General features: G+C 39.8%; 1 protein-coding gene across 6 annotated transcripts in view; it reads left to right on the top strand.

Annotated features, from left to right (window-relative positions):
• The window catches only part of TPH1 (tryptophan hydroxylase 1), a 282192-nt gene that overhangs the window by 40410 nt on the left and 222755 nt on the right, over positions 1-19027 (top strand). For all 6 annotated transcript variants that reach the window (XM_090140548.1, XM_090140539.1, XM_090140540.1 and 3 more), the window contains one exon: positions 17118-17278. In XM_090140548.1, coding sequence (XP_089996674.1) covers positions 17118-17278 — 161 coding nt within the window. The remainder of the gene's footprint in view (positions 1-17117; positions 17279-19027) is intronic.

The following is a 19027-nucleotide window of genomic DNA, read 5'->3' as shown; positions in this document are numbered from 1 at the left end:
GCAGCCTGTGCCAGTGCCTCACTGCTTCTGAGTAAAGAATTTCTTCCTATTAGCTAATCTAAATCTCCCCTCTTTTAGTTTAAAACCATTATTCCTTGTTCTATCACTAGCAGACTGTGTAAAATGCTGATCTCCTTCTTGTTTTGTAATTTCTTTTTAAGTACTGGAAGGCTAAAATGAGATCTCCCTAGATCCCCTTTTCTTCTATAAACTGAACCAGCCCACCTCCCTAAGCTGAGGGAGAGGTGCTCCAGTGCTGTGATCATTTGTGTGTCCCTCCTCTGGACACAGCAGCTCCACATCTTTCTTGTGCTGTTGGCCCCAGACCTGGATGGGGTCCAGAAGGGACCTCATGGGGGGTGAAGTAGAGGCAGACAATTATCTCCCTCTCCTTGCTGTCCACCCTTCTTTCACTTGTAAACCATCTTGTGAATATATTGGTAAATGGTGATTTACGTGGCTTATGGAGAGTAGGATTTAAATGGATTTTTGTTAAATGTACTTCATGTTAAATGACAAAGGGTGTGTTTTTTTTTTTTTTTTTGAAACAAGAATTGTAAAACTGAGGAAATAAGTATGATCATGTTTGCTCATTTATGTGTATGGCAGCCTATAGAATTCCTTTCCCACACTAGAAGGGGAAGATACAACGTGGAGCTTTTCTGGCCAGGTTATGTTGGCCATGGCTTCCTCATGCTTGCTTACTTCTGTCCAGGTGCATTGTGTTAAATATTGTGTGACTGGATGAGCTTAGAGAGTGATTCAGTTGCTGTTCAGCAGAATACTTCAGGGCTTTCTTAACAGAAATTTTGTGTGGGAAGAAGGGCTCCATTATATTCAGTTTCTTTCCTCTTTTATTTTTCCTTGCCATATCCTCTTTTTTGCTGTTGGAAATGGTGATCGTTGTGGACCTTGTAATGTGAATGACTGCCCTGGCTTGGAGGAACTTTAATCTTAAAAAGCTTTCAGAAAAATGAACCTGTAAAATGTGGATGTGGTATAGATTTTGTTTAGCTCATTAGTGTGTGAGATAAGGTTTTTTTTTCCCCTTTTTTGTTTATTTTCTTTGCTTTCTGTACAAACGGGATCAGTTACATTAGCAAGCGTGTGGAAGATTATGAGTAAGAAGGTTCTAATGGGATCTTGCTGACAGCACAGACACTGTAAGAAGCAGAGAACCACCTCATCCCTCGCTCTTGAAGACAGACTCAGTTGTTCACTCACAATGGCAACGATTTGTGTGACTCTGGCTTTGGATATTCCCTACCATTTCAATTTGAAAATAAGACACAATTTCTTCCTGGTTGTGATGTCTGAGCCATATCTGGGCACCATGTCTGCTGAAAGATTTTACCTGCGCTCTCAGTAGCGGTGGCTTCCTTTTGTCTCAAGAAATACCTTAATGAGCTAGCTGCCTACAAGGAACTGTAAATGTGGCATTCCTTGTGTTTTCTGTATCCTGAGTCAATGTCAAGAAGAGTTGTGGTTTTGGAGGGCCCAAAAGAGCAGATTATTGGTTCCAAGCAATTTCTTGGGATTTCTTCTTTCTCTTATTCTTTCTCCCTTAATGCAAATTAAACTGTTGAAATTGTGGTGATAACTGTCTTGGAAACACCTCCCATCTTACAGCTGTTGTCTAATCAGGGTACGAAGGTGATATTAAGTTCTACTCAGAAGAGGAAAAATTTTGGCTGTAAATGTCTCTGTCTTTCTGGTTCTTCTGTGTGTTTGTAGCTGAAGTTATTGCCACTGCCTGAGTCACTTGCTATTTTGTTATACTGTCCTATTTTTTTGTGTATGTTAAACCACTTTTCATGTATCATAGACGTTGCTTCAATCACATTATGCTGATGTCTGTCAATTCACCTATATGAAGTTGAAAAGTGAAGGCAAGAGAAAATTTGCTACTCTATTGATTTCCATCAAACTGCTCCCAAGTTCCTTATCCACTATATTTTTAGAGAAAGATCTAAATGTGGAGTAACTTACAGGACCACTGTTAGTTGTTCTGGCTGGTGGAACAAGAGACAGTAATAACTTAAGTCTCTGCCTGCTAGCCTTCCAGCTTTTACAGAATCACAGAATGGTCCAGGTTGGAAGGGACCTCAAGGATCGTGCATCTCCAACCCTCCTGCCACATGCAAGGCCACCAACCTCCCCATTTAATACTAGACGAGGCTGCCCAGGGCCCCATCCAACCTGGCCTTGAACACCTCCAGGGATGGGGCATCCACAACCTCTCTGGGCAGCCTGTGCTGGCACAATTCAGCTGTTTGAATTCAGCTTCCAGACTTCATGTGTTGTGGCTTCCACTGTTACACCTCTTCATTAGCCTCTGTCACTCAGGGGTGAGCACAGATAGGAAGACTGATTTGGAGGATTCCTCCCTACGTCCCCTTTCAGCTGAGAGACATAGGACACTCCTGTCAAACGGGTATTCTGGTCTGTAGAATGGAGATCACGTTGATTGTCGTTGGATTCTGAGTCTCGCTGCTTCTCATTGCTACTTAAGCCTGTTCTGTGATTGGGAAAATCTGGAATGGTATCAAAGTGACCTTCATAGGGGTATTTGTGACTACAGTCCAGGGAAGCAAAATGAGGAATAAGCTGGGGTAGCTTAGTTTTGCTGGACTGTGTCTTGGTGTTAAGACCACTTAGATGGAGACCTGTTACTTTTATAGGTGGTCCAGTTCTGACTGTATCCTGTCTGGTCTTGTGCAAACTACTTCTGGAAATGTATGGGAGAGGAAGCTGTGCAGCTCTTAAAATCTGGCTTTACCTTGGTGTTTAGTTCAGCTTAAGCTGAACTGATGCTTATTGTTTCGCTTTCATTTTAACACATTCATACTTAAGTTGCTATAAACTGAAGTTGAAGCTTTGCACAGAGGTGAAAAGAAAGATCATGGACCAGAGGAACCTCAATTGTTGTGTGGAAAAATTTGGTAGGTGAATTATGTAATGCAGACAAATCAATGTTGTCAGCCCTCATCACATTTAACTAGAAATACACTGTGCCTCATTTGCCCTGGCTGCTGATCTTTCTGGGCAAAAGAATGACAGTTTTATTTTGAGCATTTAACGTTATCACATCACACGACATAGTTGCATGTAGGAGAGCAGTGACAGAATTGTCTGAAGTTTCAGCAGCTCAAAGCCCTTAGTAAAGCATTGATGTGAAGCAGACAAATGGTAAGAATGTGCACTTGAGAAATTGTGCATTTATGCAGAGGGCCTACAACATGATCTGAGTACAAACAGTTTGACTACTTAGTGAGGTGGGGGTGCTTTGCTCCCACCATGAATGAAACAATAATGTGAAAGCTGAAACCAGTCATTTCATAATAGCAAAAGTAATCTGCATGACATATGTTTGCCAGACATGATGTATATTTATTCTGCTTTATTGCTCTCTGAGCCATGTGTGCAAGAAAGATGGCTGTTGTATTTCGATGTAACTTCATTTAAAGCTGTGCACTTGTAATGTTTTTGTTGGTAAGCTCCACTCTTGGAAGGAGCTGCCTACGTGTACACAATCTGTACACAAACGTGCATTGATCTAGAGATTTCATTTAACCTTAGTAGCATCTTAAGACTTGTTAAATACTTGTTTTCCTAACCTTTTAAATGACATTTTTTTGTATGGTATAATTAACTAAGCGGGGTTAATACTCACTAATGAATCTTATTATTTGAGCATAGATAATGCACTTTTTAAAAGCTTAGTGAGAATTGAGTGTTCCTGAAAAGCAGTGTCTTCTGGGACTTTTTTCCTAAGAAACTGAACAAAAACAAAGCAAGGATGGAGGAAAAACAAAACAAAACAAAAAAACAACCCTAACCATCTGGCTGCTTCTTTTCATGATTACCTTCAAGTACTTTCGAATAGTGAAATTGAGGTAAGATCTGATAGAGTCCAGGAGTTATATTAGCAGCTATTAATTTTGAGTACTGCATTTGTGGTTGTGTAGGATGTTTTTTTTTCCCCCTTCTTTGCTACTTAGCAGATGCAGATCTGATAGGCAGGTATAGCTGCTCCTTCCATTTGGTAGTCAGACTGGTGGCTTTTCTTGTTTGAATTACTCCAGCTGTGAGGAGCCATGAAAAAATCTAAAGTAAGCCCAACATGGAAAAAATTACTTTTTTGGGGGGGAGTAACAATGCTTGTTTGAATGCTGGGAATGACTTTGTGCTGCTACAGCATGAAGTTGTACTGATGTAAGTATGAACAATTAGATGTTTTCTAGTACTTGGGGATTTTTTGTGCGTTTGTATGCATTCAGCTGGATTTGAGTGCCCTGAAAATATCATGACTGACGTTTATGTTCTAGCACTCAAGTCTTGTACAAGTGTGATTAGCAACTGATAGCCATCAATATTTCTTATGTTTCTTAAGCAAAGTCAAATTTCTTTCTATTATTTTCCATGCTGCTCTGTGCCTTGATTTCCATAAACTAAAAGATGGTGCTCTTTTTAAATACAACCCATGAAAAAAAGCCACATTGCTTTTCTTGTAAATACTGCTGAAATCCAAGCCTTATGATTAACTCGTGCTATATAGTAGGGATGTGTACTGGTTTTGCTGACTTGCAGTTATGTTGATCTCCAGAACAGTTTTCATTTGGCAGTGTATTTCAGACACTTGTTTTTTATAATTATATGCATGTAAGCACAAATAGGATACTGCAAGATTAACGTGCTACTCTGAGAAGCTTGCAGCCAGAAGCTGAGGAGGGCCAAACCAACAACCTGAGGTCATCCCTGGTTCAAGAACAGGCTGTCAGTGGACATTGAATGTGCCTGCTCAGAGGCATGATCAAGGGCTGGCCCCCAGATGCTGTGCAGCAAGCTCTGGTTGGTAAGTGAGGCTCAGCCTCAATGGCATGAAGAATAAAAAGATTGCTCCTACTCCAAAGAAAAATTTGAAGAGGGCTTTGCAGACCATGACATTTGCACACTTGTGTTTTTGAAGAGTGCTTTTGTATAATAGGAAAAAGAGATATGTCCAGTTTGTGTCATGACAATTGAAATTCAGATGTGATTTCATGTTTTTTGTACATCAGTGCAAAGATTAAGCATGTGTATTCTGTGCAGATCTCAAACAGCTGAGATTGAGGATTTTGGGATGCTCTAATAGATTGAAGAGTCTGTTTGGGTCAAGTCTACATTTTTTTCTCTGTTTCAAGCCCAGGCTTCCTCTTCTTGTAAATATGGAAATTTCCATGCACGTTAATTTCAGCACTTCTGCCATCGACCATTTCTCCTTGCAGTAGCTAAGCAGAGACCTGAAATGCTGTAGGAAGTTGTTCTCACGCATGACCTTACTTGAATCTTAGCAGCTGAGGAGGTATTTGGAACTGAAGCTTGTTAAAGTTGCGTGCCATGGACAACTCCTTGGGGAAACAATTGCATCAGTACAGAACAATGATACAGAAAATCTCCAAACAAAAATGCTTCCAAAAGAGAGGAATAGGAAGTAGTACTAATGGCGGTTATACTGATTTTCAGTAAGACAGTGGCTCATTTAACCTGCTATGTGGGAAAACATTTTGATTTCCTCTATGCAAAACTTTTATCATCACTGCTTTAATAAACCTGTATCACTCAGGCTTCAGTTTCTCCAAGTAGATTACTTCAAAAGCCTGCCATATAATTATGAAACTTTCATTCTGTTCTATTTTTCTATTGTAAGATAATCTTGATGTAACAGCAACTTTATTTGTATCCCTTGTGACCATCTCTTGGTCTTGACCACAAGCAGCCTGATGTAGGCTACACTGTTGTTTAATAAATTGGTTGTTTTCATTTATTAATGAAAGGATGCTTTCTAATACAAAAAACTATATATTGTTATTAGTGGTGCTGACAGAGGTGGAAGACTTTGCTTCACAATAACTTGAAGTTTTTGTTCTCAAAATTGAACACACAAATTCAAGTTGTGAAATTCAGGATTCACGTGTCTGATTTTAAATTTGCAGTCCAAGTGCCTTATAAAATCAGCTGCTAATAATTTCTTAATCTTCTGAGAGAATAAAGGAGCTATCTGGAGGAAGGAAAAAACATTTTATTCCCAGCTGCTTTTTTGGGGACTTGCTTGTCTGTCTAATGCTATAGGGAGCAAAATTTGTACTGAGAATAAATGATAAGAGTGAAGAGTTTCCTTTGTTCTGGGGGCTGGAGAAAGACCTGGATGATACTAAGAAGCTGCTAGCATCTGATTCATGCAGATTAGAAGCCATGGTGGGGGGGGGAGATATTAGGTACACAATGTCACTTTATCATAAGAAAAATAGTACAGAACTTGCTAAAGACAGGTCAATTCAGGGTCAGTGCTTTTTATCAGCTTTGCTAAATTCTTTTTCTAATGAACATAGGAAACCTTATTTTTTTTAATTTAAAAAAATCCAACAAAACACTGTATTTACAAAAACTCAGGAAAAATATATACAGAAACGCATTTAGGAGTATGTTTTCCTACTTACTTCTTGCATCCCAAAACATTAAGCAAACTGAAAATCATTGTGTTCTCATCTTATGTTTCTGCCTTCATAATTTGACCTTTTTAACAGCTGTTGGTTGTTATGTAGGATTTTGCCTGTGCATAAATGCTTTCATTCAAGCTTGTGCCTGCTGGTGATGCAACTGATTGAAGCTGAAGCAGTTGGTTTGAAAGAAAATGGACAAAAAAGCTGCCAGAGGAGAAGGGCAAGCTTATGGGGAGAACATAAAGGTGGCAGTGTGGATTACCAGTCATTCATCTGTTTTGAAGAATCATCTTGACAAGTCACGCAGTACAAAGGAGGATGTTAAATGCTGCTGCGCTTGTCTCTTCTTGCTTGCTCACTCAGTTGAAGATTAAAAACTCAACCAAACGAGCCCAAACCACTGTGGGCATACACACAGGCAGAACTGATAGTTGAAATCTGTAACAAACTGCTGATGTGTCCAACTTAAGAATCTAGGGTAGTTATTTAAAAACTTTGTTATCCACCGGAGCTGGAGCAGTGTTCATCCAAACCAGGTCACCCCATGCCCTTGGGATTCAAGTTCTTGCAGTGAGCTAATCCTGTGTAGGCACAAATTTGACATGTAAAATGGCTTTCAGAGTGTCTGATTTTTATTTTTATTTATTTATTTGAACTTTTTACTTTAAAGCAATGACTTCCCCACCTGGCCAGCTGCTTTAGGGCAAGAGAGAACTCATGGTATCATTAAAAGCTGTCCAATCTCATTGCGTTCTGTGAAGCGTGAATGTGACGGTACTGCTTCTTTCAATCAACATCCTTTTTAATGTCAAAGAAAAGAAGGCCATGAAGAGCCAAGAGCTTTCTGTTGCTTTTATTTTCATTATTGTTCCTTTTGTGTTCCTGGGGAGACATGTTATGTTATTTCTCCCCTCTTGCTTTCAAGCAGCTCTCTTGTTAATGGGCAGCACAGCTTGTGAGTTCTTACATCTTTATGTACATGGTAATTCTTAAACACATATATGCTGGCACTGCAAACAATCACAGATTATGTAGGTATCCAAATTAACCCTCACTAGTATTGTTCCCCCTTTGCAGCATGTGGCAGATTCCTATACAACGAGGGGCTTGCATTGCATTCATTGTATTTATGAGTAGAAACATCTCTAATGCTAAACTTCCAGATCTAAACTTTTTCCTCTTCTGCTCTGCGTCCTATGGCTCGAGAATGTTGGATACATCTCCTGGACAGTCTCTTAGTACATGAATTGTGTAGACTGAGAGGTCTGAGTTGCAACAAGAATGTGTGAGTTAAAGGATATTGCTAGCTGGATTGCAAGTTGTGGTAGGTGATGGAGATTTTTAGGGGCATAAATGGTATTTATAAATACTTGCACCATTATGCAGATGTTTACACCTTTTTCCCCTCTCTCCCTGCAGTCTCCTTGATGTTAAGCATCTTGAGCACATGTAACTTAGGGTAGGACCTGTTTTTTTTTTTTTTTTCCTGTGCTCTTAAACTCTTCTGTGGGTGGGGAAAAAATGGGGATATATTCTAGTAGGAATACATCACCTCATTGTTCATTATTCATCTCTTGACTTCAAAGAACACAAATTCTGCTTCCCATCCATTTTTAGACTGTTTTGTTCCTCCTGTCAGTGATAATGCTGCAGTTACATCTGCTCACTACACAAGGTGAGCAGCCCACTCTGTCTTGGTGGTTTCTGTTCCAATGGTTCTGACTCTGAACTAGCAGGGTGATCTCCTGGGAGGCTCTGAAGGTGCTATTGTTGGCTTTGTGATACTGTTCTATTTTTTTGTTTTGTTTTGTTCTTAATTTCTTAAGAACAACACACAGTGAGGGTTGAATTCCATTGCATATCAAAATCAGCTGCTTATGGGAACTGTTAAGAAGTTTAAAACCCCTTAGGAGGGTGCAGGATTGGTCATTTAACAGTGTTTTGATAATGCTACCTATTTCCTTGTAGATATTGTGACTTTTGTAACGCTACAGAATTATGCGTGTCAGAGGGTTGTTATGTACTCAAATCAATGTGCAAAATTTGTGAATATTTGTTCTTGGGAGTGCGTGTTGTGAGCAACGTGAAGAAAGCCTGCTGTTTCTGCAGACTGCCATTCCAGGGTTTTTTTGTGATGTTTCTGTGTCTGTCTCTCCACAGCATGCCCTTGAGTTTTTTGACAAGGTAAATATTAGCACTTGGAACTTAATTGCCTTTGCTTTGTTGATCTCTTTTAGACAGATGTCTGTTCTTTCTTAGATAGACTCAGATGGCAATGGGATGTTGAGAAGAGTAGGGCTATGAGGGTTCTCCAAGTAAGGCAGATTTGTAAATGTTTGCAATATTGGGGCTTTAGGTAACACTTCTTATAAAATGATGTAGAAGAGATGGCTGTACTGCATTTTGTAATGCCTGAATAACATTTTCTGTAGCACAGTACCACGTGAAGTCTAGCGAAATAGAACATGGACCATACCTATAAAGTGATGAACGTCTGAGCAGTCCGCTTACAGAGAATAAGCAGGAAACAAGACTCAAGAAAATCACTGTGAATGGATAAAAGCATTTGCATTGTATTTTTCAAAGTGGTGTCCAGAAATAATTGGACGCCTTTAGAAAGAAATACCTGTTCACTTTTCTGTGACACGTTAGGGGAAGAGATGCTGGACTGCAGCAGCAAGGAGATTCCAGGTTAGGGAGGCCTGTATGCAAGAAAGCATATAACAGTGCAGAAGTGCATGGAGATATAAATATAGAACGTCAGTAAAAGTGTATGACTCATACTGCTGTAGTAGCACAGTGCTGAATTTATTTGCAGAAGTACAGAACAAAAACCCGATGGTATACTATGATGCATTTGCAGATAGTTTTCCATAGCTGGTTAATGTTTTATGCATCTTGCTTTTTTAGAGACATTGCTAAATTGTGCTTTGATTTTCTTTTTTTTTTTTTTTCTCCTTTTTGTTTTGGCTTTGTGTTTAGATGAAGAGTTAAGTCCTTTATTGAACCTTGAATGCAGCAGATCTGTTTGCTGGGTAGAGATGAGTTAGATTTGTTTTTAATCATGTAACTAAATTTAGCCAGCAATCTGCATTTTAAGGCATTGCTATTAAAAGTCTAAAAGTGAGATATGCATCGTAGTTTGAATTTAAAATGAGCCAGAAGCACAGCTGGTGAGGCAGTCATGACTCTAATCATGAGTGGAGAGAAATGAGGAGGGAATTTTCTCATTTTGCAGATGAATGCAAAGTGGGAAAAGTGCTCCAACACCTTCCCTGCCCCCCACCCTGCTTTCTTAGCTTTAGTTCATCATTTCATGGACCTGGTGTGGTAATAGATGGCCTCCCCTTCTTTTCTGAACCAGGATCATATATGTGCTTAATATCAACTATATGTACACAATTTTAAGATCTACTAAATTTCCTGTTGTAATTTTTCTTCCAGCTTAGTCAGAGTTTCATGCAATATTTCATGTTTCCGGTTTCTCTAAAAGCAGAACAGCCTTTATCCCAGCTAAAGCCCAAACCCAGGGGCAGGACTTAGAGGGTATCTGGAGTGTCTTGGCATATTCTATACTTGAAAGATATTTTTTTCCAATGTTTCAAAGCAGTGAGGCATGCAATTAAGTATGTGAATAATAACATTATCTAAATGTTGCCCATCTTGATACATAACTTGGTGTAATTATGGAAGCTAAAAAGGGAAAGCTTCCCTATCTTTTTAATGAATGAAAATCAAAGCAGTTCACATTTCTAATGGTGTTGATAGTCCTGATGATGGTGGATCTATAGGTAAACTTAGTATGCCATGTGAAACTGTGAGTTACCTCTAGCCTATCGTATAGAGTATCAAACTGACTTAGAAGGGCAGTGCCTTCTCACTGCTTCCTGTTGCCAAGCTCTCATTTTTTTAGGCTATTTTTCAGCTGGAGTGATTCCTTGGCTTGGTTTACCTTTCCCCTTAAGACTAGTTGTTCAAGCACAGTGAGGAATGATGGTCTAGGTGGGAGAGCAACTAGATGGGCCCACGGTTTCTTGTATTATCTTGATGTAAGTGGTTTCTGAAGTTCTCAGTCTGTGCTCTGACCCTTTCTGTCTGATCTAAAAGCTGCCACAATCCCATTGTCTTCTCTTAGAGAAAGTCACGCATCCTAATGGCACTGCCTGCCTAGCAGAGTGTTTGCCATTATACTACGTTATTAGGAGTCACTGGATGCTTAGAATTTTGATATTTCCAGGAGGTTCTGAAAGCAGCTGGATGCTGTTTTCTTAGGCTGTTTAGATCCATGTCATGTATTATAGTTCCTCGTGGTTGGTGGAATTTTCTTTCATAAATATGTATTTGTTGTATTGGCTGATTTTTTTTTTTCTATTTCCTCTTACTTTTTATTAGTATTTTGGGCAATAAGGGTGGGTCACAAAGAGAAGCTATTTGTTTGCTAGATAAGCAGCTGGTTCTAATGGTGTGAAACCCATTAGGTGCCTTTTTTGTTTGTTTTGCTCTCACACACGTGGTTCAATTGGTCACCAGACTTGGGGATATCTGATGTAGCTGAGAACAGCAGCAGTTTTTGACCCACTTAAAGCACATAAAAGTTTGACGTATCCATAGCTGCTGCAGGAACACTGGTGATACTTTTATGGTTCTCTTCCATTGGCACTTGTTTGTTAGCCTCTCGTTGCAGTTTTAATCCTGCTTATATGTTGCTTGCAAGCCTGGAAGCCCTCTTGAGCTGCTGCGTGTTGAGGGCCGTGGACTCTTCTGAACTAGAAGCATATTGCAGCCTGTGACTGCAGAAGGTTGAAAATGGCAATTGTCCTATCTGAAGGTTTCTATTGCTGACAACTCCTGGAGTGTTTTTCCTATTCTGTTGAATTTTTCTGACGTGACCTCAGCGTCACGTATAGATTTGTGCTTTCGTGATGTTTTTAATAGCTGCTTTACATTCAAAATAGGAAAAAAAAAAAAACCAAAAAAAAAACACCCAGCAATAAAATAGGTTATTATGTAATAATGCAGAAGGCTCTGTGGAGATCATGTAGAAAGGTTTGTTAAGGGGTTTGGGCAGCTCTGTTGTATTGGACTCCTGTGTAAGAGCATAAAGGGGCCATGGAAACCTTTGTCAGTTCTGCTAGTCCTGCACTGTACCAGAACCTTGCACAGTACAGTGTTGTAGGTGCAGTAGTATTGCCAGGTTTCCAGCTGCTGAAACCAGAATGGTTGTCAGAATGGTTGGAGGACATAAATGATTGGCCTGAAGGATGGCAGAGGTGTATAACTGTGAGACAGGGCTTGACTTGCTCTCTGTGCTCTCTATAAATGCCAGTTTTGAATAGATGCTACTGTGAATTTTCACGTGAAAGAAGACATTAGGAATTTAATATAGAAGATCCTATTTCAGATCTGAATGAGATTAAGCATTCAGCATGGATATCCAGGCTTCATCTGCAAAGTAATTGTTAATGTAACCGTGACTTAAGATAGCCTAGATGAACTCTTTCATCTTGTATTTATGAAAGCATAGTTCAAAGCTCGTCTGCGTACTGAAGAGAGGCTTCAAGGAGATAATACTACTGCAATCATGGTATCATCTTACAAGAGAAAAATTGATAAAAAGATTAACCTGAATCTATGTGAAAAGTAGTAAATTTTAATGTCCCTGTCCGCCTGTTGTTTAACAGTGAAACCAAGCTGTTTCTAAAACCAAAAGGCTTTTTCCAAATAGATATTTTTTCACCAAGCATTTATGTGGCTGAGTAGGTTGACTAAGAAAGTGCCAGATAACATACTCTGCAGCCTCGGCAGCACTGTACAGCACAGTAAGAGCCACAGTGTCAGGCAGGAAGTAACTAGAGGTGCTTCATGCAAGGTTGCTGGATTTGCAAAATTCTGAAGATTGTAAACTTGTAATCTTGAGGCTGTTCTTATCCGTGTATGCTTTGTGGTAGCATAAGGGTAGAAGCTGAATTGAGGAGCCTTTCTGATGCTGGATTTCCAGTGAATATTATCATACCTTCATGGTGAGGCCAATAGGATGAAATTCAAGACCAAGTGCCAGGTCCTGCACTTTAATCACAACCACCCCATACAATGCTGCAGGCTTGGGGCAGAATGACTGGAAAGCTACATGGAGGAAAAGGACTTGGGGGTGTTGGTCAACTCCTGAATATGAGCCAGCAGTGTGCCCAGGTGGCCAAGAAAGCCAATGGCATTGTGGCTTGTATCAAATAGTGTTGTCAGCAGGAGCAGGGAGGTGGTCATCCCTCTGTACTCAGCCCTGGTGAGGCTGCAACTTGAGTACTGTGTTCTGTTTTGGGCTCCTCGCTATAAGAAAGGCTTCAAGGCCCTGGAGCATTTCCAGAGAAGGGCAATGAAGCTGGGGAAGGGAGACTGTGGCAAGGTGGTGTTTGGCCTCTTTTCCCAGGTAACAGTGATAGGGCTAGAGGAAAGGCCTCGAGTTGCACCAGGGGAGATTCGGATTAGATTTTAGGAAGAATTTATTATCAAAAAGAGTGGTCAGCTTTGAAACAGGCTGCCCAGGGGATTGTTGTAGTCACTGTCCTTGAAGGTGTTAAAGGGTAGATGTCAGACTTAGGAGCATGATCTAGTGGGCAATATTGGTGATAGGTGGACGGTTGGACTGGATGATCCTAAGAAGTCTTTTCCAACCTTAATGATTCTATGATTTGGTTGTGAAAAAAGAAGGAGTTGTGATAACGTCTGCTGGGGTGATGCTGATCTTCACTGTTAAGGATTTAAGGACCCCTTTTGGAATCAGGGCCCATGTGCTCAGAACATGGCAAGATCAAGGTCTTAGGAAGCATCATTAGTATCTTAAAAGAACTGCCAATGTAGTATGCGTCTTTCTTTCACACGAGCTGAAGAAATTCCTCCTGTCTTTTATTCTTTTACTGTTTAGAGTCTGGTACAAAATATCTTTTTCTGATGCCTCAGCCACTTCCATGGTTGATGTACTCTGTCCAGTTGACTCATCACTGTGTATGTTTTCTCGACTTCTAATTAAAATCTGTTCTATTCTAATATTAGACCAACATTCCTTGTTATATCACCCTTCATTCTTAAGTAATTCATCCTGCAGCCTCCTTACTCTGTATGACTAATGTCTTTCTCAAATATTCTTAGAACATTTTAAAATACCATCTATATTATAAGCAGCACAGTAGCAATACCTCTCATTACAGTTGCTTAACACTTTCTGTCATAACTCAGTGCTTTCTTTCGCTTAGGATTTTGAGAAGACTTTAACCTTCTTGGCTGGAATTTTCCACGCATTGGTGTTTGCCTCAGCCTGAAATTTCCACTTGTGACTAAAATTTTTTTGTTGGTCTGTTAGCTAAAAATGTAATTGGCATTTCATAGAGGAGGCACTTCTAAATCAGCTTCTATTAGGTTCTTCTCACAGAAAGTTCATGAGATCTAAAGGAGGAGTTGGCTTTTTGGGCCAACTTTTAATCTCTTCTTAAAACAAAAAAGTATCTGGTTTAAAATTTTAGGTTGATATTCTTCATGTCTGTCTACCAATAACCACCTGAAACTTGTTTCCCTTAGTTGCAAAACGGAAAAAAGTGAAATTAGTTATTTCTGCTTGTGAACAGTGAGACTCCTGAAGGCTGTTTGGTGTTGAATGTGTAAGTATTTCTATGCTGCTTGTCCAGTTAAAGAAAACAATCTGGGCATTGAAGGTGTTTTGCTGTAGCTAAGCCCTATTACTGTCTGTTTTCAATCCTTCTGATATACTCATGTTCTTTATTTCCACCAAATTTGCTGGAATAATTTGCAATAATAAAAATGAGTGCACTTCAAAGTCATTGTCAGGTTGTGGAGGAGTAAAATCATGAGCATCATACTGTTTCCAGGCCTGTTATTTATATTTCAACTTATTTGAAAGTTTAATGTAGTGCCTCAAAAATTGATCAAATAATAGAATTGCAGTAAACCTGAAGGGCACCAATACATAAAGAATAGTGGAAGGAAAAGAAAAACCAAACTTATAGCACGTAGAGATGGTGGGTAAAGGAGCTTTTTCCAGTCTTCATTGCTGATAAAAACATAATAAACAGCGGATGGCAGCTGTAGTTACACAGATGGTATTGACTGGTCACCTACAGGGCAGGAAAATAATTTTTTCAGTGAGTAACTAACTGGTCAGACGTATCTTGGAATTTTAGGTTGCCTTCGTCTGAATCCATGAACACATGCAATAGGCATAAATTTAGACAAGGCAGAGCAGTGCTCTGATGTGAGCATGCCCAGGATCCTTGCTGTTACCTGAGTGGTTGGGGCTTCTATGAGTGTCTGGGTCCAATGGAACACACGATTTGCATTTGGGAAGAAAATCAGACTGGGGAGGACTCTTGCCTGTGTCTGAGGTACTGCAACCATTGGCCTGGGAGGATCTGGATGTGTCATCACACACCCTGCTCACCTTTCTGGAGGCCTTGTGGGTTGCTGATGTCTGTCTCTCTTGTCACTTGACGTGTTTGGCTTCTGAGGGTTGAAACGCTTTAAGTTGAATTACAGTCCTTGAGGTCAATGCAGCAATGTCTGGGTAGGGCTTGAGAGCCTGTGGCATGTTAATGATCTAACTAGATGCTACAAAAATTCTTTCTGGCTTTATCTTCCATAAAATTCAGCTTGAGTTCCTGGAGTTGATACAAAGTAGAGCAGCCTGCCTGCACATTTCTAGTCTACTCACAGACTTCTTCATAGGTGCAATGATCTGGTGTGATGTAAAAGGCCGAGACTTAATCTACATTTAGGTTTGCTGCAGAACATGAGACAGGAGCTTTCCTGCAACACTTTTGCAGCTGCAGACATTTTTAGCAGAGATCCATACAAACTGTAAAATAAATATAGTACCCACAAAATAAGCATATACATTTTTTTTAAGCTACAAATTATTTCCTCCAAGTTTTAAAGCATACTGGTATTCTATTAATGAAATCTTCTAGTGCTTTAACCTAACAAAACAAAGCCTGTGTGCTAAAAGACCTCTCTTGGGTTGAAAGGAGTGTGTGATTGGTTTCAGCTTCTCCCTAAGTGTTAGAGAGCTCCAAAGGCAAAAAATCTTTGTGCCCTTGAAAGAAAAGGACAACTAATTTTATCCCTTAATTATTTCAGGGAAAGCGTTATCAGTGAACTGAGCAAATGAATCTGAAAAACTGTTTGAAAGATCTGAGTGAAAGATACCACTACCAGCAGATTTCCAAGGAAGATGGATATGCTTCATGTACATTTCTACTAAGTCAGAGATTTCCATTTTGAAATGCATTACCGGCTTAAATCCCCCAAACCAGCATTGCCTAGCTATGTTCCCTCTGAGACAGTATAGCAGCACCCCCCAAAAAAAAGAGGTGTTCAGATTTCCTGAGGTTTGTGTTACAGCATATTAAGGAAATCCTCAGCTCTGTGGGATACATCTTCACTGAAAGACAAGGGTAGAAGAGAGCATTAGAGCTGCTTTGCTTGACTTCTCACAGATTTCACAGCAGGAGTTTGGAACTAGATGATCTGTGAGGACCCTTCCAACCCAAGCCACTCTGTGATTCTATGATTTGAGGAAAATTAAAATCATTCAGCTTGTGACTTGAGAAATCCAGTTCTCAAGAGAAGTTTGAGGTTTGACTGAAGTGCATGTGGAATTCAGGGTCACTGCAGGCTTCCTTCTGGGCTGTAACGGGATTAATGGGATTGCTGCTTCTAGTAAAAACCCACTTAAGAACATATTGTTTATATTGTGTATATATAACTTTTTAAATTGGAAGCCCTGAAAGGAGAGCTTTCACTGACTTCCTTGCAAATGTAATTATGTCATTAAGAAAAAAGCTTGCACCTAGCATGTTCTTTCAAAATAGGAATGGAAGGTAAGAAGCATTACTTTATGAATATTGTTCATTTTGTAGGATGAACTTTGGGGTGTCTAGTCCTGCAGCAGTGAACCCCTTATAATGTGGTGAGAAGGATGATCCAAATACTGCTGATTTCATTTAAGACTGTCTTGATAAAAATGTGATTCCTGTGAGAACAAACTGTTGTATTTGTAATGCTTAATGATGACTGTGGTGGTGTTCCTCACTAATCAGCTGCTGCCCCGAGGGCTGTAACTTTGCTAGCAGGAGTTGTGACAGAAGGTATCCTGACTTCTATCAAGAAAACAAACCATATGTTAAATACTAGACATAGGATGGATATTTCTATGGCAAATACTGAGAATAGAAAACAATCTTTTGTGCTTCAAAAACAGTTGTTTTGTGTGTGCTTCTGTTAAGCTAAAAAACAACACCCTTTATATAAACAAATTATGTGTATTGCATGCAGTATGTACAAGTTAAGCAGCTTTACTGAAGTGGTTTCATTTACAGCCCAGGCCACCACACAGATGGCATTTTGCTGGAAAGTTAATGAAGTTAGAGAAACTGTGTGGAAGTGTGCAACTCAATTAATCTTTAGTTTTAATATGATTTTTCTCATGCTCCCAGAAGCAAATAAGTTTTCACTAGGTTTTTTAAGCTTTAGATACGGTGCATTAGAAAGTAGTGTTCTAGCTTTGAATTGGTATCCAGATGTTCCAGGAACCTAGTGAATAAGTAATCTTGAAATGTGCTTTGTTTTTAGAAACTGGGAAGGTATTCACCTGGGGCAGAGCAGACTACGGACAGCTTGGAAGACATGCAGTGGTTCCTGATGGGCAGGAGACGTGCACAGCATCTGAACAATCCATGAAGCTGTTTTGTAACATTCCTATTTCCTTGTCTTGCCTAAATGGAGCATCTCAGGTAATGAAGAAATTACCATTTTTCTGGGTTTTTCTTGGGTGCATTAAGATAATCAGAACAATTTCCTAATAGAAACCTTTCAAATGCTGCAGCACAAGCCCTTGTTGCTCTTCCTGTAAGCTCAGAAGTTAATGATTCAATTACTTCAAATTTCATAAAAGGCTTTTGCATTAAGAAGCTGATTTTCTCTTGTTTGAACCAGATGCCAAGTTCTTTCACATATAAATGCATACTGGAGATAGTTGCAGCTTTGATGAAGTCTCACAGCTGGGGTGGGATCTTGCCCAGGTGTGGCACTACTTCTTGCTGAAGCCCTCTGTAACAATTTAGCCAATGGCTGTTCTCTAGCTGATAAGTTATATTGCAGCTTCTGTCTCAGGTAGACTAAGCAATTATGAAGATTTCTCTACTTCGTAACATTCTTGAGCTGTACTGGGGGGGTTTCTTTTTTTGTATGACTGAGAAAATCCACAAACACAAAGATGGTGGGAAAGTGGATGTTGCATAGGAACTCAAAGTTGCTTGCTGTAGTCTGACAAATCATGCAACCCGTACTGCCTGCAAACCATATTCTTGGCTTGTTTGCTTGTCTGAGAAGCAGCATGTGGAAATTGGCCTGCTGGGAAGCAGTGTGCAGGTGCCTGTAGCAGTCAAAATGCAAGGAATAAGTACAGGTTGAGGTCTTCAGCTGCAGTGCATGCACTGCTGCTCTGCTTCCAGCTTGTGTCTTATAGCAGGACGTCGGGTAGCAGTCAGCCTCAGCCCTTTCCTGTCGTCGGTGTTCTGCACTCAGATGAGAATGGAACCTTAGAGCATAGGATACTGCATTGACAAATAATTTGTTTGGTTGGTGTTGACTCCACTGAGTCTCAAACAGCAGTCTAACTCATTTTGAGAATGGCATCCTTGCTTTTGTTATTGGATAGCTATAGGAACACCGTCGTTAAACCTGTTCTGTGCTGCTTTTCATCTGTACTTTGGACAATGCCTGAAGTAGTTCTCTTGTACAATACAAAGCCGTGGCAGCTGTAGTTTTTGCCAGGGGAACTTAAGCTTGGCAGGATGAGTGATCCATGAAGGTGAAGGAAGGAGATGCAATCAGAAACATTCTTTGAAAAGAAAGAAAGAGTAAAAACAACATCTCATCTTCATTCTGCTGCCCTCAGCGCTGTTCCTCCTTATAGACCTGTGAGAGACTTGATTTGAGTGATTAGCAATGGCAGTGTTCTGGAGGAGGCATCATTCTTTCCAGAGCTAACAGCATGAAGATGATTTAAGAAGAGTGTGATCAAGAGCTAGCATCATTTGTACGCTGAGAGGAGCTGCATTGATGGGAAAAGGAAAAAACAGATAAGAGCCTAAATCACTTCACTTCAAGGTTACAAAATAATGCCAGAGTTAGAATCTATACCTAAAATTGTGTTAAGTTGCAGTGTATATACTGTGTAGTGTGTGAACTGGTGTTGTGTTTTTTTTTTTCCTATCCTTTTTTCCATTTGTCATCATTTAGAGATGAGGTTTGATTTGAGCCGAGTTAAAATGAACACAGAGAGGGTGAGTTCTTCTCCATGCTTACTGTGAATTATCAACTCCAACATAATACACTTCATTAAAGAGGACCAATTTAATAGCTGAGGCTTACAACTAATGATTTTTAATGATTGAACAAAAATTTTGAATGACGTTTTGGTCCATTGATTCCCTTTGAACTTGTGTTAATACTGCTAAAACCAAAGTGGAGAAACCAAT

Source organism: Phasianus colchicus, chromosome 5 (genome assembly GCF_987193195.1).
Source record: "Phasianus colchicus chromosome 5, bPhaCol1.hap1.1, whole genome shotgun sequence".
In the NCBI taxonomy this organism is placed as follows: domain Eukaryota; kingdom Metazoa; phylum Chordata; class Aves; order Galliformes; family Phasianidae; genus Phasianus; species Phasianus colchicus.
This window is presented reverse-complemented; position numbering and strand designations above follow the sequence as displayed.